This window comes from Lemur catta, chromosome 2 (genome assembly GCF_020740605.2).
Source record: "Lemur catta isolate mLemCat1 chromosome 2, mLemCat1.pri, whole genome shotgun sequence".
NCBI lineage: Eukaryota > Metazoa > Chordata > Mammalia > Primates > Lemuridae > Lemur > Lemur catta.
Window position 1 is genome coordinate 61,068,561 of NC_059129.1, and position 24,982 is coordinate 61,093,542.

Sequence of the window (24,982 nt, forward strand, 5' to 3'; positions counted from 1 at the left end):
GGAAGAACTAGACTGGCTGATTCCTATTTGCTATGTGACTATCACATTTGTTCTTTTTAACTGATTTAGTAGGTACTAGAGTATATTTTATTTTGTTGCATCAGCTACTAATGAATTCTTTGATAGTGGCTTTTTGTCATATACATCTTTCTTGGTTTAGGGAGCCTAACCTGTTGGAATATTCTGTTGAAGAGTTTGCTTTTATATCTAGGGACATTTATCATTATCTAAGGCCAGCTGCCTGACTTCTCTTCAGTGCTCTGTTTATGGGGTTTGAACATCTATAAATGGAAACACTAGCTAACCAGAAATTATCGCTAGGGCTTTCTGATAGTGTCCTAGGTTCTCACAACTTGGAATGTCCTGTAATATCTAACATGTAAGCAGGTCAAATCATTTTCTAGACAGAATCTGAGCCTCTGTGTCTCTCAGTCTCTCTCTCTCTCTCATTCTCTTTCAACATGGAATTTGAAAAGCATGAAAAAGGAAGCGTATTAAACAAGAATTTAGAGGAGAAACTGACGGTAAGACTTGTGAGATTTAGCACACACAGATTTATAATGAAATTGGCAGGGTAAAAGAGCAGCTGTCACAGATTGGAAAAGTTGTACTAGGCAGCCCATGTTTCCATGTTTGCTGGTCAACAAACTTGAAATAAATGAGTTCCATGGGCTTTCCTGAAAACAATGTAATAAAGTTACACGTAAAATTTCATCGCTATTATGTGGGTAAATTTGGTTAGTTAAATGATGTGGTTTACCTTCATTTTTAGAAACTGGAATCTATTTATTCTGAGCCCTTCTTGTGATTGTCTCAATACTGGAAGATTATTTTATTTATTAATATGAAGCTTAGCAAGTGTTCAAAGTCCAATTTCTCTTGCAGATACCAGAAATATGTGTCAAGGAAAATATATAAGTATCATAGAATATTTTAGTGTGTTATGAAGTAAGTTTAATGAAATTCTGTTATTAGGATAACGTTTACTCTTCAGAAAGTTTCTTTTATTTGTTTTTGCTGTAGAAGTTGTGGAAGTAACTTTGCCTTGATGCTAAACAAATAAATGTCAGTAAATAATAATGGTAACTTCTATTTGCTTGAACACAAAACGTACTATAATCTTGAGTAGAATGTGCTGTCCGTGGCTCATCTAATGGGTATAGGTGGCTAATTATGTTTGTAAATGTACTGTGATGACAGAGTTAACATTAGAACAGGGTATGACTAATTTTAATAGCAGTTCAAGTGGCAAAAGTAAAACTGTATTGACTATAAGACTGAACTCATGGGAATGCATTGTTCTGGATGTCTAAAGTGGAGGTTTATGTACTATTAATGATATCATAACTTGAAAAATGTAAAAATGAATCATACCAGGTTTAAAACACCTGAATATATTAGAATCTTGAGGTCTTAGAGAAATACATTGGATAAAATATAACCTTTTCTTAAAGGATTCAGGTCATCATTTTGACTATCAACTGTGGACTTCTGCTCTAGGTGATTGTCCAAACATGTAATGCCCACAGACTATTTTGCTTTTTGGCTGTTTTAAAAGGCCGTGTGTCACTGTAGAGCTAACCAAGGATTTTGAGTCAGACAGATCTTGGTGAAAATTCTCACTTTACAACTGCTAAACATAAGACTATAGGATTTTGTTTAGCCTTTCTGAGTCTATGTTAACTAATTTGTAAGATGGGGGATAGTGATACCTCATTTGAAGGCTTTTGTGAAGATTAAAAGCTATAATGCATGTGATGCCCCTAGCCTGAGCCTGTTTTCAAACTGGTTTTGGCCTGTTTTACTTAAAAAGGAAATACCCAAAGGATAATAAGAGAGAAAGAGAAAGTTGAAATGCATTTCGAAGTAAAAGGAAAACTCGGATATGCTAAGCATAGAGGCTGAGTTGTCATAAAACCTTTGTGGAACCAGATAGGGAATAAATAAATACACGAATGAAGAGTTGCTGTGAATTAGTGTGAAATTCAACCCTGAGTTTCCTGGCAATATTACAGGAAGTTTTGCAAGGAAACATAGTAGACACGGGGCAAGTGTGCAAAGTGAAGATGGTTTCTTATTGTTTGAAGTGATGTGATGTATTAACATTTCACTTTCTGGAAAGTCACTCATTCTGCATGCATGACTCTACCTTTAACACAGCTATACATCTAGAAGTGAGCAAAAACCTCTTAGGGGAGATAGGTGTCACAAAACTCAGGCACAGTGCTCTGTAGCAGAGGCCTAAGGGCAGCCTCTGTGGTCTGGAAGATTAGGGGAAAATGTGGTGGCAGATCAGAAGGCATAAGAACATCCGACTTACATTGAGAAGAGACCATTCTCAGTGAGGGAACACAGATTTTACGGGCAAATAGAGCACTGTAACTCACACCCTTTCACACAGGAGTTCTGATGATGCTGTGTTATCAAGAAAAGGTTAGCTTATGCTCAGTCTTTTCTATTTAAGAGAGCTGGAAAATATATATCTTTGAGAGTTTCCAGTAAAAATTATTTTAGTTAAACATGTTGGCTATTTATGTGAATAAGTATTCAAAAACTTCAATTCACAGAGCATTGTGTTTCACATTAATACCAATGAAATATAGTATGACTGGCTAGGTTGCTGAAGACCATTTAAAATGTATTTTTGTGGAATTCATTGTGTTCTGAAAATTATTCAATTTACTTATCATAAATAGTAAAGTTTGTAAAAGTATGATTTTTAAAAGAAGACAAAAATTTTAAATATGTGTACATTATGGTATTACCAAATTATAATATGTATGTTGTTCAAAATTAAAACTGCATTTCTCATAAGAATCTTTATAATGAACAGTGTTACAATATATGTCACAAAATGAAAGCAATACGCATGATTGGCTTTATTTGAAAAACATTTCTAAGGTAAGATCTATAGCAGACAAGAAAATCAACAGTCTGCAGAATTTTGAAATTCATCAGTTTATTCTGCCCAAAGAGAAAGACAAAAGTAAAATAGGATTCTTTGCTACACATCCAGTATAAATCTTACCTTACCCTGGCTGAGGGAATTGCTACTTTTAAGTATTGATTTTTTTGTGCTGAACTTTTTGGTGTTTGCTGATTAAAAGTAAAGATTCCTGGGTGCTCACCAGTTGAAGGTGCCTCTTGTATGTACATCTATTCATCATGAGATAATTAGAAAAAAAGAGTGACACTAAAATCCTTCAAAATTTCTTAAATCTACTAATGCCAAATGAAATTTCTCATAAGTTGGTTGATATGATCCCAATTTTTCAAACACAAAAAAGAAAAATGAACTAGCATGGACTTCAAAGGACATTTCCACCCCGTGAAAAACCAGCTATTAAGCCAGGTTGAATAGCTTAGTCATTGATTCTAAAAAACCAGATAATATAAAAGCTAATTTTTGTAGAAAGTAGTAGGGAGTGGAGGAAGGGAAGGAATAATTTTGTATAAGATATATTAGTTTGATTTGTTCCACAATAATTGGTGTCGAGATGAATCTTTTATTTTTCCTGTCATGTGTTTCCCAAACTATGTTCCTAGGAACTTCTGATTTTCGGAACTGCTCCACAAAAGTGGTTTCTGGTCTGTCTCTAGAACATTCAGGAAACACTGCACAGGGGATGCAGTAAGCAGTATATTATATTTCCCCTTGAAGACTCATATTAGTATTTTAACATACTGAAGGTTAATCTAGGGTTTCTTAAACTTACCTACCAATGCAATGCTTTTTAATGTGTGTGTGGCAACAGTGAGCATTCTAACCAACTAGTATTCTCTGGAACATATTTTAGGAAATGATGTGTTAACATATGAACTAATAGTCTGATTTTATTTATGAGTTACATTTTCAGACTAATGATACACAGAACAATAAATTCAAGCTGGTTGTCATTTGTATCTATAACATGAGGTTACTTCTGGAATAGTTTAAGAAATAAGTACTAGGTTCTATTTAGTATGTCGTAATAAATAAGTATTAATGAAACTAAGGCAACAAATCCTGACTACTTTTTAAACTACTTCTCTTTTAGATTATTAAATGCTTCAACAAAGAATTTCACATATATTTATCTTCAACTGAAATTTGATAATAAAAAGAAACAACTCATGTTAATACAGCAAAATGGTCATGTACCTCAGGACATTCTGGTATAAAAATAGTTGCTTTCTTGAAGAGATAAGAACGGACCTCATGCATAAATCTAATTATTTCTATTGCATTAGTATAATATGTCTCAAGAGACAATTTTATCTTTCCAAATAATGAATGTTTAATAATATAATAATAATAATAATAACAAGAAGGATATGTGATCCAACTGATTTTATATTAAAGCTTGGTAGAATCAAATCAACACAGTAGTCAATTTCTGAAAGTCATAAATATTGCTTCCTTGAGTAAAAGTAACTGAGATTGAGGAAGAGCATAGGTCATCTGACAATGAGTTGTTTTTTTTTTTTTTTTTTTTTTGAGACAGAGTGTCACTTTGTTGCCCGGGCTAGAGTGAGTGCTGTGGCGTCAGCCTAGCTCACAGCAACCTCAAACTCCTGGGCTTAAGCAATCCTCCTGCCTCAGCCTCCCGAGTAGCTGGGACTACAAGCATGTGCCACCATGCCCGGCTAATTTTTTCTATATATATTTTAGTTGGCCAGCTAATTTGTTTCTATTTTTAGTAGAGACGGAGTCTCGCTCTTGCTCAGGCTGGTCTCGAACTCCTGACCTTAAGCGATCCACCTGCCTCGGCCTTCCAGAGTGCTAGGATTACAGGCGTGAGCCACCTCGCCCGGCCGACAATGAGTTTTTTAACAGAAGTATCTGATGTAAGGAGCTGAAAACTTATATTTTATATAATTTAAATTATACTTTTTATATTAAATTGATTTTATGTTTTTTGAATTTGAGGATGAAAGACTTACCCAAGCATATGTAAATCTATTTGTGATTTCACAACAAAGCATTCTTCTCAATTTCAGAAAAAAAGTTTCATTCTGCTTATTTTTAAAAATAATAAAATAGAAAAGAGATTGAAAAAACCATTGGTAAAGCATAAAAATACAAAAATTGTACATTTTAAAATTCCATGATAATTCAGTGAAGGGTAGCTCTTTAAATAAGGTTAAATTAGTTATTAATTCATAGATTCATTAGTACATATAAAATTATTTACTTTCTAAGAAGAAATCTGTTGCAAACAGAAAACATGGGATTAGTGTTTGGTTGTGATTCCTGATGTCATTATTTGATGACAAGTTTGAGTTTTGGTGGTGAGCATCTTCAGAGATGCAACCTAGTGTCTATTAGGTAGAAATGTACACAGAAAAAACAAAAAGAGAATTTCAAATCAACACACTTTCTGAACACCTGTTTTGAACAAGATAGAGTACTGAAGACTGTAGTGGAAACACACATAGTGAAGAAAGCCCTAGCCTGAATGCAATTATTATGCTTTGATTATTTTTAAGAACTTTATAGAATAATAATAATAAGTTTTAATAGCTCAGAAATATCTAAGTATAAAAACCATACACATACCAATTTCTCACATAGACTATGGTGGCAAATCTATAATTACTCATCCAAATGTCTTGATAGGAATAATTGTAAAGCATTTTATGCAGTGACATATTTCATTCCATCATAATATCTACATATCTATTTAATATTTATTTTTCTTTCTAAGTATGCTTAACTTGAGTCATTGGTAACAGGCACTCTGTAGGCCCTGACAGACGTGAAAAAAAATTTATCCTGCTGATGTTTCTGATGTGTTATCTAGGTATTATTTTCAGTATGGCTTGAATATTGTTTCTGATCTATACATCTTTCCTTGTAAGGCAACTTCATATAATAAGTAACAAATTTAAGATAAATTTAATAATTGGTAAATGTCTGGAGGTAAAGTACTAGGTCTATGTATCTTTATAGCATAACTGATTGCATCAATTTTTAATAAGCTAATTTTGGTGATGATCAAAATGAATGAGAGATGAAAGCAAACAATAATATTTCATTTTCTTTGGCATTGGATTATTTATTTTGGAAACCTCCTTCCATTTTTATGCTGCTTGTAGAGTTGACCAATGACTCTTGTTGTGTTCTGGATTTGACTGGTAAAGTTGCCTTGTATGTTCTTTCTGTCTGAGTGATAATGTTGATAGTAGAGGAGGTGAGTTACTTTGCCTCCAAACCTTAACTCCCCTATTCTGCTGGCTCATGTTTGATTTTATGGATGACACTATCATGGGCAAAGGTAGGCTCTCCAGAATTTTTAAGAATACAGTTGTTCTCCCTGACATGTTTGTGTTGCCTGCTGTACATCATACCCCTCTACCTGGCACATTTCTCAAGGTGACCCATTCATCATTAGTTTATTTTAGATTTATTACCCACTTTTCTTCAGAGAGGACCAGAGTTCTCTAATAAGCTGACATCCAAAATACTCTGTGGAAGTTTCAAAAAAACAAATGGGGGGTAGAGAACAAAATTTTATGATAAGTTTCTCAGTAAGTATCCCTAAACTGGAAGGCAAATGGAGAGAATTCAGGATTCCCTGAATTTCTGAGCTCAGCGTCACTTCTGAATTTTTAGTAAGATTAATTAATTTATACCCATTTCTTAGGGAGACAAGAACTTTCTGAGAAGTCAATAAAGAAGTTGTAGGATCGATCTTTCTGTGCCAGATATTAGAGAGTTTACTGATTAAGACGATGTTTTCCAAAGAACTGAGACTTCTGTTAAGCATTACAAATAATAAAAAAAAATCTGGTTTGACCCCAGGTGAAGATGTATGGTTGTAAACAGGAACCATGAATCCTGATCGTTTGGCAAGCCAAAGTGAAAAGCTAAATAGTTGCTCTTAAATGCCTTTTGCATAAGAAATAATTCTACCCTAACCTCTTTCTGGCCTCCTCTCCATTGAGCCAGGAATTCCTGAAGAATCTGTAGCATGAAATAGAAAACTAAAGGAGAAGGGCGGTGAGATGCTGTAATGGTGGTGGACCATGGGGATCAATGGGAAATTACTAAGCAGTGAGAATTGAAGTCCTAATGCACATCGTTGTAGAATGAGGTGAGACTGGAAAAATGAATCAGGGGAGATGAGTGCATACAGGTGTTCTGAGTACCATCCTAAAATACCTATCAAAATCAAAATGAAAGATCTGTGTCTTTGGGGTGTGTGTGTGTGTTGATAGTGATGAAGACTCCTTATTCTAAAGAAGAGGCTTTCTCTCTCTAAGTGCCATCTAGTGTGGTGAAGAGCATGTTGGATCTGAGACCACTATTAAAGTTGTGTTTGTGTGGCCTTTGACAAATCACTTAACCTTTGGCTTCCTTTTATACAAAGTGAGAAGTTGGATTGGGTTTGCAAAGATTGCTATGTTCTCTAGCATTTTATAAGTCTACGAAAAATGTCCTCTGGCCGCAGATTTATTTAATCCCTTCCTTACCAAACGATGCCTATTTATTCAAACATTAGGAACCTTGAAATAGTTTATATTTTTATATCATCACTGATCAGATGTAAAACAGAAGTCTTTGTTATTAGATGAAACTTTCCTGTTACTATAGAAAATTCACAGTTTAGTACCTCAGGAATTAAATTGTATATTTTTTTCTACGTTTTCACTGAGAAACAAAGATTCAGGAGTTGGATCATGGGTGAAAATTGTGGAATAGTTTAAGAAAGTAGCATGTAAGTGCCTCAATATTAGTATCAAAATGTCAAAATAGCACATTCTATTTTCTTATAATATTACGTAAAATGAAGTGGGTGCCGTGGTTTCATTAGGAATAAAAATTAATATATGTATATACGTAAGATCTGTGTTTTTAATGTTCTCTCTAAAATGGTTTCTTCAGCTCTCATTCATTCCTTTTTGTAGTTCTTACCACTCTCTGCAACATACCTGACACAGATATCTTAGTCCCTTTGCAACCTTAATTTTAGCACTTTGGCATCATTGAAAGGTTGAGGAAAAAGTGGACGCAGGTGGATGGCAAAATTCTAGCCACCATTTTCATTTTCTTTCTTCCTTTAAGAAAAATGCGGGCTGTGTCAATTAGAACCCAGGGAAAGGGGCTGAGAGTTCAGAACTGAAACTGATAAAGATTCAGATTTCTACTTTACGGTTGAAATGAAGTTCTTGAAGCCATCCGGTCCTTTGAAAACCACTGCTAATTAAAGCAAGGGCTGCTGATAATGTGAGTCTGAGATGCACTGTTTGAATAGATCTTTTGATACAGCTTTGTGTGCTGGTGAATAACAGAAGGGAGATAGATGGATTGCAGGCTTTAACCGAGCCGTGCGTTCACAGTGACATTTATAACACACTACGTGCGGCGAAATATTGTCTAGGTTCTCATTGTGGGAATTACAATTACATAGCTAGTCTCTCTGTCCCAAGTACGGCTCCCCTAAGGGAATGACAAATAGACTGTTGTATTAGTGATGGAATTACATTAGAGCGTCATCTGCTTTCTTTTGCTGTGTGACCTTCCTAAAAATAAGGAGATGATTTTAAGAGAAAATGGTTACAGGATGTTTGTGGTTTAATTGGCGGTCTTTTGTTATTATTTATAATGTAAAAATTTCTCAAGGGTCCCTTCATCAATTTTCTTCTCAGTTAATGGTGTCTTCTTGCACGTGTAGCATCTGGGGAAGACATCACTCCCAGGTTGTTCTCCAAAATAGACCTAGCACCCTTGTGGCTGTCAGAATGTAGCAATTCAGAGACCACCTTGTGATTTTAAATACTAACTTGATGACATTCATCTTGAGAGCAGGTGAGAGAGCCCGTAGGATTGCTTTCCTGAACCTGTTATAATTTCTCTGGGGATATCAGGTTGCAGTGGGAGGCTGAAGGGAGAAAATGTCAGCATGAATTAATAAGCTTATCCAGAGAGTGGGGCGTTCTTTCAGAATGTGTGAAGGCAATATGGGAAATAAAAACTTTTTCATTCCTCTTTTGCTTTTCCAGTTGCACTCAGTTTTCAGTGTGGGAATTCCTGCATGTTTTATTGTTCCATCTGCTTCTGCTCGTTCATTCATTCATCCACCCGTTCAGCCTGGGAGTCCTCTGCATGCGGCTTGTTAACCCGGCTGCTGGAACTCCATTGAGTGGGGTGGGGAGGGAGAAGAAGGAGCTGGTTCTAAAGAGACTTTCAATGCATTCCCTTCTTTTCTGTCCCGCTTCACAGTCATGCCTTTGTGGAATTTGACTTCCTTGACTCTGGCCCTCTGTGCTTTGGAAAGGCATTTATTAGGGTCTCTTCCTGGCAGCTTGGCTTCATTTGGCAATCTACCTCCATCTCCTTTTCATCTTCCAGAAATTTACAAAGTACTTTTTCATACTGATTTTCCTCCCATGGGCAGATCTTTTATTATTGTGGGTTTATTCTTTGAATTCCTTTACTCTCATTTTAATGGGGTCAAGGGAAGAATAGGAGAGAAACATGAGTGTTCCATCAGCCATCTTGAACCAGAAGCCCCTCAGTTTATTTTTAAAGCTCTCCCTCCATGCTCTGTTTGTGTCGGAAAATCTTTTCAATAGGTGATGAGTGCTGTGGAGCATCGTTTATTCTTTGTTGAGAGATGCTACGGTCTGAATGTGTCCCTTAAAATTTATATACTGAAACTTAATCATCAGTGTGATAGTATTAAGAGGTGAGCTTTTAAAAGGTGATCAGTCGTGAGATTGGAGCCCTATTGGATGAGATTAGGGCCCTTATGAAAGGACTTGAGAAAGTAGGTTCATTCTCTTCTGCCCTTGTGCCTTGTGAGGACACACCATTCCTCCCCTTTTTGCTTTCTGTCACTTCCACCATGTGAAGACTCCTGGAAGGCACCATCTATGAGAAATGAGCCTTCACAGGACCCCAAAGCTGCTGGTACCTTCATCTTGGACTTCCCAGACATCTCCAGAACTGTAAGGGAATAAATATATGTTCTTTACAAATTATCCAGTCTCAGGTAGTTTATTATAGCACATGAATGGACCAAGACAAGATACAAATGGCACTATGTGAAGCTGTTGCATAAGCTATTTTACATGGCATGCCAAAAATTTTAATCACATAACTAATATTATGCCCTTTCTAAAGGTTTGAAAATTGTAGCCTGTCTGACAGTTGTAGTCTTTACTCTCTTTCTTTGTGCCATAGTGATTTTAGTGGTTAAAAGCAGGGGCTCTGGGTTCAGGATTCAAATCTTGCCTCTTCGGTGCTCAACCTAAATGAGCTGTAGTTTCCTCATCTGTAAAATGGGCTATGACTTGCCCCACAGAGCTGTCACATGGACTAAAAATGTGGAAATATTTGAAAAGCACCTATGCAGTTAGCACTCAATGAGTGGTAGCCATTAGAGAAATGAGAATCACAGTGGTGTACAAGTTGCTGCTTCTGTCTCTACAAACTCTGGGCTTATGACTGGGGATTGTTTTCTTCAGACAGAACCACGTGTGATTTCAAACTAACTGTTAAACCAGGGACAATGCTTACTTTCCCACTAGGAAGTGTGCCGTCATCGAAACTTTATCAAATTGTAATTTTATCTCTGTCCTGTGAAGAGTGACAAAGTTTCAAATATAAGAATGTGTAAAACGTGTCTATTTGGAATGACATTCTGGCCTAGTCCTAGTGGAGACTAATTATATTACACGAATGCAAGTATTATATAGAGATAAGAATAAATGGCTACATTGTGAGGTGCAAATAATGAGGGCCATGGCTAATATGCAGCTCATACAATTAATGAAAAACAAACAAACAAACCCAAAGCTGCTAGACTTAACAAGGTTGGATATTTGTAGCTCAGGAAGAATTTAAGTAAGTAAAGGAGAGTTAAGGAAAGCATACTGATGCATGTGTATGCCCATGGAATATTCAAAAGAAGAATATAAATAGTTATAACTATTAATGTAAATATAACAGCATGGTCTGATTCAAAGAAGTTCTAACCCCCAAACTATTTATTCTGCTCAGGATAGAATATATGCCTCTTACCTTCATCTGGCATTTTTATGCCTTGCACATCAGATATTTTCCTGGGAAAGCAGCACTCCTAGTAGTTAATTTTTTTATTTAAGAATTTTTCTATAAAATATAGTCTCATCTATTGCAGGTAGGGCTTACAAAGTGGTACAGATTTTCTGGAGTATAATATGTGTTGAGGCCTTAACTATTTACAGACCTACTGGCCAGGTAACTTTAAGAATTTCTAGGAAGCAAAGAATATACAAATATTTTGTTATAATGATTTTTATTGCAATATTTCTCATAAAATTAAAAAATAGTACACAGTAAGGGAATTAGTTACTAATATGATAACATGATATAAGGAAATTTAAAGGCATCGTATGATGGACAATGCATTGTTTATTTTTTTTTCCCTACAAAAGCACAGATGTTATGCAAAGTGGAATGGATCAGGCATGTGAGTAGAACATTAACATGTAAATCAGTGAATATATTTGTGCAGCATATCCCTATTAGTCACATCCTAGAATTTTAATAGCCCCAATAAAGGTAAAAATACTATGGGTTGAATTCTATTTTTCAGTTTTACCAAAATTTCAAATTGCTCAGAGTAATTTTTTTGTTTTGCAATACTGTAACCTCACATTTTTATGATCTTGGTGACTTGATGAGATTGGGTCAGAGAAGAATGCAATGTCGTCTGTTATTTGGTGCTTTATTCTTCATCTGAGAGCAGGTTTATGAAAACCGTGGCTGATTTCAACCTTTTACCTATTCAGTCTTGGTTGCCAGCCGATTGCAAGTTCCTTAAGGATCTGCATGGTTTTGGCACCTAGTGAGCCTGATATGTGGAAAGTGGCCCTCGACAAACCTTGTTTGAGCTGCATAGGTGTGTGGCTTTTATGCGTCTGAGTGTGTGTGTGTACACATGCATGTGTCATGCACTTTATCTGATTTGCTAAGTGTCAGAGATTCCAAGCTAAGCCTAAGCTGAATTCACCTTAGGATTTGGCCACATCTAGAGAGTTGGTATCATAGTTTGGCACTCTGCCAGGACTGTTTTCAAGAGACAAGCAAAGAGCCTCTCAGAAAGAAACTCATTCTGAGGGTATAGCCAGAGCATGTTCCAAGTTCTGAGAAGCATATAAAGCAACGTCCTTGCAGTTTTCACCACACCTCTAGGAGGCAGATGACACCATTCCCATTTTGCAGTTGAAGAAACTAAATCTTAAGTCAGTTGCCCAGGACACAGAGCGAGGAAGTGGAAGAGTTTGGCTTCAGGCCAGTGTAAGTCCAGATCCGCTCTCCTAACGGCACCTATACCCCTCTCATGGTAGACCTAGAACCTCAACTCCCCAGCACCCCTTCGTGATGATTTCCTGTTCCCTTGGAGCAAACACGTAGTTTGTGTTTACTCTGACATATAATCAAAGCTGACATTTACCTCATGAGGCCTTTATCATTTTATTCTTGAAAGATTAGACTAATGTTTAGCCATAGTGAAGTAGAATAAAATATTACTACTATATATACTAAATAAGTAATAGTACTTTAATATTCTCCTAAATTTACTTAATATAAGTTAAAACAATCTCCCTTTAAATATGGAAATATATTTGAATAACATATTGAAATTTCATTAGAAATACAATTAGGTGATAACTTTTATATCACAAGAAACTGTCAGCAAAATTTTGGGTACTTTTTTGGGGACCTAATCATTGGTCAACTATTACTGTCTGGTCTTAAATGCAAATCAAAAAACAAAAAAAGAGGATATCTAAAATAATTTCTATTCAGCTAATGTTAAATTGTGTTCTTTCAGATTTCTATTAGTGTATAAGCTCAGAGAATCATTTTGAAGCTTTTTTAAAAAACTTCAAAGGGTGCTGAATACATTTACATGTACTTAGTTGCCATCCATATATCTTTTTTGGTGAACTGTCTGTTCAGATCTTTTGTCCATTTTCAATTGGGTTGTTTGTGTTCTTCTGCTGAGTTTTAAGAGATTTAAAAAAATTTATTCTACACACTTGTTCTTTGTTGTATATGTGGCTTGCAAATATTTTCTTCCAGTTTGTAGCTGGTCTTTCATCCTTTTACAACAGGATCTTTTGCAGAAAAAAGTTTTTCATTTTGCTGAGGTCCAATTTATCATTTTTTATTATGAATCATGGTTTTGGTATCAAATACAATAACTCTTAACTTAGTCCTAGGTCTTAAAATATTCTCCTATTTTTTAAAGCTTTACTGCTTGTCATTGTACATTTAAGTTCATGATCCAGAATCCTCATCTATGAAATGAAGATAATAATAGTATCTATGTCAAAGGGTTGTTGTGAGAAATAACAAGTTAAAATCTTGACATTTTCTTTTCCTATAATTGCAGTCAGTCATCAAAGTTTTAATGGAAAAAATATTGGGATAATTGACTTGTATTTATGGAGTAGTCTAAAATGCTCCAAATATATTCACTTAGTTTAATAAATATCTATTTTTCTTTCACACAATAGCTATGGAAAGTTTCAGATTAGCCATGGAATGGGGAATGAGGGAAATAAGGTCTAGAATAGGTTCTACTCAGTAGCTACAAAGTGGAAATCAATACTTTGCTGCAGAGATATTGGGGTTAGGGGAGAAACACATATACCTTCTTGGGAACTTACAGACAATGCCAGGATGTAAGAAATGTTTCTTTAATATTATCCTTTGAGAGTCACACAAATACAGATGTTTGTGATATTTATTGATCTTGTCCTTGGTTGACACCTGGGACTATGAATAGTCAGTGTTTGGGCTGCCGGAAGGGAGTCTCTAATAGGTTGAATTTTTTTTTCCCATATCATTGACTACTTTTGTACTTTTTTGATTGATGATTCTGTGTATGCTCTGAAAAGGATTGGTGATAATGCTCATAATGCTTCTGTGATCCTAAGAAGCCGAGGACATGTCATACAGCTCTGGCTCCACATGCATAGATTGTACATACTTGGTATCTGGACTCTTGCCAATCTTCTGTGACTTTCCTGTATTAACCCTGTAACCCAGCATGATTAAGTGGGGACATATAGGGGATTTCATATTGAAGGATATTTACAAGACACCAAAACTGAGTGGATGCTTGTGTTTGCGCATGCGTGTGTGCACGTGTGTGTGATAGCAAGAGAGAGAGGGATGTCTAAAGAATGATGAAAGAGGCCTGGAAAGGTGTCTCCAAACAATAATATTGTCCTCTACTATAGTTTTGGGTAAAGGCATTGCTGTTGTAAAGTGGAGATATGTATTAAAAGGGGAGGAGTCGTCTGCATATCCTTGGAAGGTGTTGGTAAATTTGCAGAAGTTTATCAGATTTGTTGAGAAAGCAAAGGTCAGCAACCTAGAGTTACATTTTTATAGGAGAAAGATTATTCTGAAAAAGAGATACCTGGTCCTCACAGAGGAGGGTTGTGGGTAATGGTCAAAACCAAGTCACCAGTGCCAAGTGCTTAAAACATCATGTTTCATTCCATCTAAGATTGAATTCCAGTTCTGATACCTTCCAGCTATGGAGTTGTCTTTGGCAATTTGTTTTCAGTAATCCTCAGATTTGTTGTATTGTACTTGAGAATTGTAATTAATATCTACTGACAATATTTTTGTGATTTAATGTGAGATTAAATAATGAAATCACCTAGATCAGTACATTTGAGGTTCAGAAAATGCTTGCTCACACTTCACCTCACTCCTCAGTCCCCTCAGAGTTGCACCAGAGGTCAGCTCTGGTTCTAACGCGTGGTGTGAGGACCCATAAAAGTAACCTGAGTAAGGGGACATACTAGACTATTCCATGTGCCCTCTGATAACCCATCAGTGGACATTTGTTCTCTGATCTGACTCCGGTTTAAATTAAGGTTATTAGTTTTATAATGACGGTTCCTTTTACCTATGATTAGAAGACTTAAAATTCCTTGGAAAGAGATCTTTTAAGACAGAGAAAGCAGGTCTCAGAAGCGCCTTGTTCATTCATGGTGTTCTCTAGAAGACTGGATGCCAAAAATGGTTTGTGGGTTAGTGCTTGTTTGTGACAAGGTTTTACTCACTCTAGAGTAAATGAGAAAAATAAGAACAATGTATGTTTTTAATAAAATAATTTATGTTTATTTAATTTAGTAAAAGGACTGTCCTTTTTTGATATTATATACTTCCTCATGTTTTTAGTTTTAAAATTTCTTTTATATTTATGAGATTTTGATAATTCCTTAAAAACAATTACTGATCCATGAAGTCCAAAAGTCTGGAAAACTGCTCTTTCTGACATTTTGGTCTTTGCTTTCAGATGTTCTTTAGAAGCTCTACTGAACTTTTCTTTGTTCATTATCAACTGATTTCTTAGCATGTATTATATCTCATTTTCTTTTGCTTTTTTTAGGATCCTAATTTTATTATCCAGCAAACAAATCAGTTTTTGATATACACAATAATTCAAATTAAAATTGTTTTCCATTTTAGCATTTTTGTCACATGTGTAAATAAGTACATTTACTTTTCACATAAGGAAATTAGACTAAAAACTAGCAAAGATTTTGATCACATACCCACAAGAGACAAGCAGTCCCATCATCAAATTAATAGATGTAGAGTTTACTATTGGGAAATTTTTCTCTGGCTAGAGCAAAAGGCATATAATAACCATAAAAATCTATATAACCAGTTTAAATAATTTCTTAAGATTGATATCCTTTGGATCCTCACACAATAAAAGCTTCATTAATAAAAGATATGAGCAAAACTATAAGATCTTTGAAAATTGGTATTTCCAGTAATTTTAGATCATGTTATATAAAAAACCTTAAGTAATTTAAATTTCACTTTCATCTTGGTTTCCTGGGCAATTTGTTAGAGAAAGTGAAAATTGTGATGACATTTTATGAACTTTAAATCATTCTTCTCTGAAAATCATGCTGGGAGCTGCCATTTAAAAACAAACAAACACAAATAACTCAAGAGGAATAAATATGTTGGATTTAAAATGGGTGAATGTTGTTGAAGTGTATTAATGGCCAAGACTGATCTCAAAGCCAGAGCTCACTTGTCTTTCAAAATGAAAGATATCATGCACCTTTGGCATAGTGCAAATGTGGGCAATTTTGTCTCTCAGATTTAAAGATTGAATGAAATGAACATTGGCAACTAAAGCACAAATTAGAAAAGATTCTTAGGCATGGTGCTAAACTGTGAATCTGATTTCAAGTGAGTGAATAGGTGCTAGCTTCACGTGTGAAATTGTGTAATGTTTATTTACTCAGCGACCTAAACAAGCAAGTTATCAAATTAAGAACAACACTGTAGGTTAATTCTGCCCTAAAATCATTCAATATCTCTTGATCTTTTGAATCTATAAAATGAAGTTGAAAGAAATAGTGGTATATAATATGTGCAGAAAGCATCAACTATGTCTCTTTGCATGTGTTCTGTTTGTAGTGAGCTGTATGCTGAACTGTTCAGCCATGCTAAAATGTTAAACATCTTTAGATCAACACTGAATAATAGATAGCTAGAGCATTTAAAAGTCAGAAAATGCCTGCTTAGTAGACAGTTACTATGACTATGCAAACATAATACATTTGGCCTGAAAGAGGATTTGAAAACCCAGGTATTTTTTAACAAGTTGTATTTTTGTGATGAATATAATACAATCATAGAGGTTTAGAGATTGCCTCTCAGTTTTGAGCACTTAATGTGCATAAGGCTATTTACTTTCATTCATTAGTATTCTTTCATCTATTAGAAAATATCTTTTGAGCATCTACCATAGATCAGACATTATTCTAGGTGCTGAGGATATAGGAGTGGACATGACCAAGTAGATCACAGTCGTTGTGGGACCAGCATTAACGTGGGGGGTACTGAGAGGGCTCAGGATAATCCATTCAACAAATGAATAAACAAGGTAATTTCAGGTAACTGTAAACGTAAAAAGAAAATAAAACAGGATGAAGGAGTAGAGATTGATAGAGGTGAGAGAGTAAACAGTGACTACTCAAGAGTGTTCAGGAAAGCCTCTCTTTGGAGGTGATGTGTGATTAGGAGGAGACAGAGAAGAGCCTTTGCTGAAGAAAAGCATGCATGAAGGCTATTCAGCATCTTATTTTTACGTATGTCTCAATTTGCAAAGGAGGAACAAATTGTGCAAGGTCAACTTGTCCAAAGTAACACAGTGAGAAACCAGCACATTCTTTTCTTGAAGTCATGATTGACTAAGAGCTTATGTTTTTAGCTTTCATGTTATATTGCTTAGTGGAGACAGACTGTTGACTAGAGCTCTACTTACTTGATCTGGACGAACAAACAATTTTTTAAAAATTTAGTTCAAGGAATCTTTTGATTTCCCCTTAATTTCCTCCTTGACTCAATAATCGTTCAGCAGTAGGTTGTTTAATTTCCATGACTTTGTGTAGAATTGAGTATTTCTGTCGAAGTTGATTTCTAATTTTATTCCACTATGATCTGAGAAGATATATGGTATAATTTCTATTTTTTTGAATTAGATGAGACATGTTTTGTGGCCTAAGCATGTGATCTATTTTAGAGAATGTTCCATGTGCTGATGAAAAGAATGTATATTCAGTAGTTTTTGGGTAGAATGTTCTGTAAATGTCTGTTAGGCCCATTTGCTCTAGAGTCTCTTTTAAGTCCAGTGTTTATTTATTTTCTGCTTGGAGGATCTGTCCAGTTTTGTCAGTGGGGTGTTGAAGTCTCCAGCAATTACAATGTTGCTATTTATTGCTTTGTTTAAATCTAGTACAGTTTGCTTTATGAATCTGGGTGCACCTGTGTTAGGTGCATAAATATTTAGAATTGTTACGTCTTCTTGATGAGTTGCTTCCTTTACCATTATATAACATCCATCTTCGTCTTTCTTTAGTATTGTTGATTTGAAGTCTGTATTATCTGATATGAGAATGGCTATACCTGCCTTCTTTTGATTTCCATTTGCATGGAATATTTTTGTCCATCCCTTCACCTTGAGTCTGAATGAGTCCTTATGGGTTAGATGCATTCCCTGGAGACAGCAGATACTTGGCTTGTATTTTTTTATCCATTCAGCCAGCCTATGTCTCTCGAGTGGGAGATTCAAGCCATTCACACAGTAGACCTACCATGTGATCTGGCCATCTCACTACTGGGTATTAATCCAAAGGAAAAAGGTCATTTTATCAAAAAGACCCTTGCAATAGAATGTTTATTGTAGCACAATTCACAATCACAAAGATGTGGAATCAACCCAAGTGCCCATTAATGCATGAGTGGATTAATAAAATGTGGTATATGTACACCATGGAGTACTACTCAGGCATAAAAAATGAATTAATACCTTTTGCAACAATCTGGATGGAACTGGAGACCATCCTCTTAAGTGAAGTATCTCAGGAATGGAAAAACAAACACCACATGTACTCACTATTAAATTGAAACTAACCGATCAACACTCATGTGTTCACATGGAAGTAAAACTCAACGGAAATCATGAAGGCGGTGGGGTAGGGGAGGGTGAAATCATACCTAACGGGTACACTGTACACTATCTGGGTGATAGGCACACTTATAACTTTGACTCAAGCAGTACAAAAGCAATCCATGTAAACAAAACGTTTGTGCCCCCATTATATTCTGAAATAAAAAAAATAAAAAAATTTTTACTCTATTAAAATATTAGAATTAATTTAATTACAATAAGTCATCAATGATATGTTACTCATTGGAAAAAAGACATAAAAATCCCATTTTTATTAAAAATAAAAACAAAACATACATTTCAATATGTACTTGACATAAAGTGAAGCTTATTGTGAGGTGATTCTCCAGTTTTCTGAAGAGACACCCTAAATATTTTTTTGTGGCTAAGTTGAATTATGTAAATCTTTAGGAATATAGATAAAATAATCAACAGTCTAATCATAAACTATTCCTTTAGCTAAACATATATATTGCTTTCTCCAGCTTTATTGAAGTATAATTAACAAGTAGAAATTGTATATATTTAAGGCATGCAACATAACATTTTAATATACATATAGACTGTGGAATGATTACCATAATTAAGCTAATTAATATATCCATCACCTCACATCATTACCAATTTTTGTGTGTGTGTGGTGTGTGTGTTGTGAAAACATTTAAGATCTACATTCTCAGCAAATTTTAACTATGCAATAGAATATTGTTAGTTATAAGCACTATGCTGTATAGTGGATTTTCACAACTTATTCATCTTGCATAAGTGAAACTTTGTACACTTGGCCAAACATCTTTCCATTTCTCCCATTCCTCAGCCCCCAACAATCACAATTCTACTCTCTCTTTCTATGAACTTGACTTTTTTAGATTGCACGTATAAATGGGTTCATACAGTATTTGTCTTTCTGTGCCTGGCTTATTTCACTTAACATAGTTTCTTCCAGGTTCATTCATTTTCACAAATGAAAATATTTCCCTTTTAAAGGCTGAATAGTATTCCACTGTGTATATATGTACTATGTTTTCTTTGCCTATTTGTCTGTCCATGGACACTTATCTTGGCTATTGTAAATAATGCTACAATGAATGGGGGAGTGCATATATCTCTTTGACATACTGAATTCATTTCCTTTGGATATATACCCAGAAGTGGGATTGCTGGATCATCTGGTAGTTCTACTGTTAATTTTTTGAGGAACCTCCATACTGTTTTCTATATTGGCTGTATAAATTTACATTCCTACCACCAGTATACAAGGGTTCCCTTTTCTGCACATTCTCACCAACACTTGTTATCTTTTGTCTTTTTGATAATAACCATTCTAATGTGTGGGTATGTGGGATATCTCATTATGGTTTTGATTTGCATTTCCCTAATGATTAGTGATGTCGGGCACCTTTCCCTGTCCCTGTTTGCCTTTGTCTTCTCTTGAGAAATGTCTGTTTGGGTCCTTTGCCCATTTTTATATTGTTATTTGTTTTCTTGCTATTGAATTTTTTGAATTCTTCCTATATTTTGGATATTAGCCCCTTATCATGTGTGTGGTTTACACATATTTTCTCCTATTTTATAGGTTGTCTCTTCACTTTGTTAATTGTTTCCCTTGCTGTGCAGAAGCTTTTTAGCTTGATGCAATCCTATTTATCTATTTTTGCTTTTTTGCCTGTGCTTTTGGGAGCATATCTAATAAGTCATTCCCAGACCAATACCAAAAAGCTTTTCCCTTATGTTTTTTCCTAGTATTTTTACAGTTTAAGATCATATGTTTAAGTCTTTAATTTATTTTGAGTTGATTTTTATATATCTGTGAGATAGGGTTCAATTTCTTCTTGCGCATATCCACCTTTCTCAACACCATTTGCGTCTCACTTGATCGTGGTGTATGATCTTTTTAATGTGCTGTTAAATTCCATTTGCTACTATTTTGCTGAAGATTTTTGCATCTGTGTTCATCAGGGATATTGGCTTGTAATTTGCTTTTCCTGTGGTGTCCTTATCTGGCTTGGTATCAGGGTAATGCCAGCATTGCAAAAATGAGTTTGGAAGCATTCCCTCTTCAATTTTTTGGAAGTGTTTGAGAAACATGACATTAATTTTTCTTTAAATATTTAATAAAATTCTCCAGGGAAGCCATCAGCTCCTGAGATTTTCTTTGATGGGAGACTTTTTTTATTATATATTTAATCTTCTTACTTGTTATTGATCTGTTTAGATTTTCTATTTCCTCATGATTCATTTTTAGTAAGTTCTGTATCTACTGTAGGTTTTTTTCTACTACAGGTTTTTAAAATGTATTTACTACAGATTTTTTTCTGGGTCTGAGGAGACTGGTCTGAAGCCTGGATTCACAGAGGCTGACCCAAAGCCTGGGGCTATGAGGGCTGGCCTGGCACTATGGGGTTTGGCCTGGTGTTGGGTTTCACTGGGACAAGCCTGATGCTGGGGTCTGTGACAAAGTCAGGTTTTTACCTCATTTTCATTTCTGCATTGTGAGGGGTATCTCTCTGCATGCTGTGTTGCCTGGGCTTGGAGGCTGGGAGAGTGACATGGGTAATGTGAACCTTACTTTCCTACCTTCTTCAGTATGTCTTTTCTTTTTGTACTCCATTCAGGTGCTATAATCTCTCACCTGGATTCCTCAGCTCTTGTGGAGGTATTTTTGTGCACGGAAGGTTGTTCAAATTGATATTTTTGTGAGAGGAAAAGTACTGGAAACTCCTATTTTGCCATCTTGCTGATATCACTCTAAACATGTGTATTTGAAATCACATATATAAGATAATATTAACTTAGATTTATTTTTTCTACTCTTGCAGTTTATGACATATTATTCAAATCCTTGATATGTTATATATTACTTGAGATTATTTTATGCTAATACTTCTTCTCCTCAAAAACTGTTCATCTAAATAAACTTAGTGAATCAGTTTTAGTAGTTGAAAGACACTACAAAGGTATGGAATCTCCAGATGTTTTCAAGCAGTGGTATAGAAAAATCTGAGAGAGCATGGTTGCAGACTTTAAAGAAAAATAAAATCATTTCATGTCTGCATTCTACTGTGTTCAGTCAGGTCCATAAATTATATATATTCAGTATTTATATATGCATAAAAATATTTGGGAAGATATAAGCCAAGCTTATATCCAAGATTATAGTGGTTTCCCTGGGAGTTGGATTAGTTGTGGTTTCTTTGCTTGTGTATGTGTTTCACCACTTAGGTTTATTTTATACTTCTCTATCGTTGGACTGTGTTGCTATGTTGCATGGGCAAATACTACTTCTGTAGTATCAATAGTGTTAACTAGATAAAAAAATGAAAAATTCTGTCAGTCCTTCAAGATCCAGGCTTCCTTTTACTTGTGTACTCATTGTTCTAATCCAGAAATGACTTCTTCTACTCACATCTCCCAGTGGATTTTTCTGTCTCTCTTTTATGCACTATTACTTTTGAATAGATGCCCTTATCCTTTACTGAACAACTTTAATTTGTTCCTGACAACCCTGCCACAAAATGAAAAGCTTTTGAATTTATAGCTCCTGTAACTTTCTTATTTTAATTTTACTTTAAAGTTAATATACAGAATAGTCAACTGTTTTGTGCACAGTTCTATAAGTTTTAACACATATATAGGTTCATATAACGACCACTCTAATCAAGATACGCAATAGTTCAATCATGTTAAAAAATTCCCTTACGGATACAGAATGTACAATTTCAAAGCAAGTCTTTTTTAGTTACATCTTCTCCCACCTCCTAAGTCCTGGCAGCCACTGATTTGCTCTCCGAAACTATAGTTATGTCTTTTAGGGAGATCTCATCTATAGAATCATAAGTATGTAACTTTTGGAGAGTGGCTTCTTTCACTCAGCTTAATGCTTTTTAGATCCATCCAAGTTGTTGCATGCCTCAATAGATCAACACTTTGTTCCTTTATTGCTGAGGAGTTAATTCATTGTATGGATGTTCTACAGTTTGTCTAACCATTCACTCACTGAAGAACATTTGAGTTGTTTCCAGTTTTTGGCTGCTATTAATAGAGCTATTACACACACTAGTGTGTATAGGATTTTGTGTGAAGGTAAGCCTTCTTTTTTATAGGGTACATAACTAGGAGAGGGCTTTCTGGGTCATGTAATATATGTTTAACTTTATAAGAAACTGCCAAAACTCTGAAAACTGTTTTTCCAGAGTGATGAAAGCATTTTGTATTCCCACCACAATGTGTGAGTGTGTGAGTAAAGATGTTCTACATCTTTTACCCTCACTTGATATTTTCAGTATTTTTTATTATAGCTGTCCTAATAGGTGTGTGCTGGTATCTCATCATGGTTTGAATTTGCATCCCTAATGGCTAACAATGTTGAACATCTTTCATGTGCAGATTTGGCCTTTGTATATCATTGGTTAAGTATCTATTCAAGAATTTCTGCCATTGCCAGAGTATTTTGCCGTTGATTAGTTTAGACTAATGTTTTCCAACAAGCCCACCCTTGGTATTTTGGCTAGTACAATTCCTGGTTATAAAGGATGTCCTATTCATTGAAGCTTGTTTAGCTTCTGGGACCTCACGCACTAAATGCTCAAAGCATCTGTCACTGTGATGACCCAAAGTGCCCTCCCATATGTCCAAAACTCCATGAGGAGATGGAACCACCTAGTGAGAACCAGGTGGAAATTAGGACTTTTCCCTGTTACTGGGATCAGGTCAATTTTCCCCAATTCATGTAGAGTTTGTAGAGGTAGGGTGGATCCCTTAACAATATCAGGTTTTTCTACAGAAGAAGGGGAATAAATTCTAATCAGGCAAATGAGCAGCATCCACTCGAATTTAACTGTACTTCTTTCCCAACAGTCTATGCATTTTTTGGCTTTTATTCATTGCCTTTCTGTGAATAAAGAACTGACAGCACCATCCGTAGAGGTAATAAGTGTTGTCGGGACCGAGTCACTCCCATTACCTAAGGTGTTTCTTGTGACTTTCTAGCCAGAACAGGTAGAAGAGGGCTGTGACAGTTTCTATCTGCTTTATTCTTTTCTTCCTCCTCCTCCTCCTACTCCCTCCTCCTTTTTTGATTTTAATAAATATATTTGTGGATTTATGGCTGAGTTGTCAGCTTGTTTCCCTAGCAACTGATTTTAGGATCCTGAGCAAACTATTTTTTTAAGTCATGATTCTATGACAACAGAAGGTATAAAATTGAACCACTAGGATAACTGACGTTATCACTAGAAAGTCACAGTCTAATTGGAACAAATTGTGAAATTATATAAGACCATTTACAAAACATCTGTAAGCCAGTATTCTGTGATATATGCTAAACATGTTGAGGAAACAAAGGACAGGGAAGTTGTAGGCAAAGTCTTACTGGGAAAGGGCAGCAGATCTGAAGTCACAAGACTATCATCACCAGGAACAATTTACCTAATCTCTCTCTCTCTCAGTTTCCACATGTGTAAACTAGGAATAAATTTCCTCCTTTATAAATCTGACATGATCACTGCTAACGTCAATTGGATGATGCATATCGCAATGCCTTGAGATCTGAAAATGTAGGAATCTATTCACAGCACCACCATCATCAGCCCTTAGTAATGAATTTTTTGATGACTTGGGAGGTAGAGAAGGGACCATGAATAGGAAAGGAGACATAAATATAAAGGTGGTTAAGGTGACATCTGGGAACATTTGGACTCAGTTATATCTGTTTAGTGTAAACTGCAGGCAAAAGTCTCAAGACACTTGAGATTTTCTACCAGTGTGCTCTGAGATTTCTGCCATCATAGCACCTCACCACACTGCTACAATATCCTGAAAGACCCAGTGCTGCCCTCTTTGAGATGGGCAGAGGAGCAGAAACAAGTATTCCCAAAAGACTTTGGTATAACCTAATGCTATCTTCTCCAACCTGGACATTTTTAGAGAATGTCCTCATTTTATCTTAACAAATGAATATAGATTTTGTGTTTTACTCCATGCTATGTTTATATTTGTTTTAAAGTAAAAATGATGTTTTAAATTATAAGAACACTTTTTACCTATTCCCCTGTGACTAGCCAAGATGTAATGAACTGAAATGATCCATTTGAAAAACTGAGCTGAATTGAAGAAGCTAACACAGCATGTCAACTATGTAATTTCTCTTCTTGGTATTTGGGTTTATTCTAGATGTTTTTATTCTTGTCCACCCTCGACCCTCTCTAAGGAAGGCTACTCCCTATGATTTTTATATTTTGTGCCAAGTATGTTCTCTACTCAGCTCTATGTAAAGCTCACTGAGCCAGGGGAATCGGCCCACCCAGAGCAAGCACTGTGAATTATGTCTGGTGCAGAGAGGAGCTGGGCCCTCTTTTAGGATTAGGGAACAGGATGCCCATTAACGAGGGGAGTCAGGATGTACAAAGAAGGGAGGAGTCATGTGGGAAAGCACACCTTGGGTAAATAGTGGAAGCCCACAGTCTTAACTAATTTAAGGGAAAGTCAAGTGACCAAAATACTAAAGA

At 35.5% G+C, this 24,982-nt stretch overlaps 1 protein-coding gene across 10 annotated transcripts in view; it reads left to right on the plus strand.

Annotated features, from left to right (window-relative positions):
• Positions 1–348: 348 nt before the first annotated feature.
• LOC123632965 (muscular LMNA interacting protein) overlaps positions 349–24,982 on the plus strand; it is a 240,116-nt gene continuing 215,482 nt past the window's right edge. For 9 of the 10 annotated variants that reach the window (XM_045543769.1, XM_045543771.1, XM_045543774.1 and 6 more), the window contains exon 1: positions 370–524. In XM_045543769.1, the coding sequence (XP_045399725.1) occupies positions 462–524 (63 nt within the window). In that variant the 5' untranslated portion in view covers positions 370–461. Of the gene's footprint in view, positions 525–24,982 lie in introns of all 10 variants that reach the window. The other variant, XM_045543764.1, reaches the window with a different exon arrangement.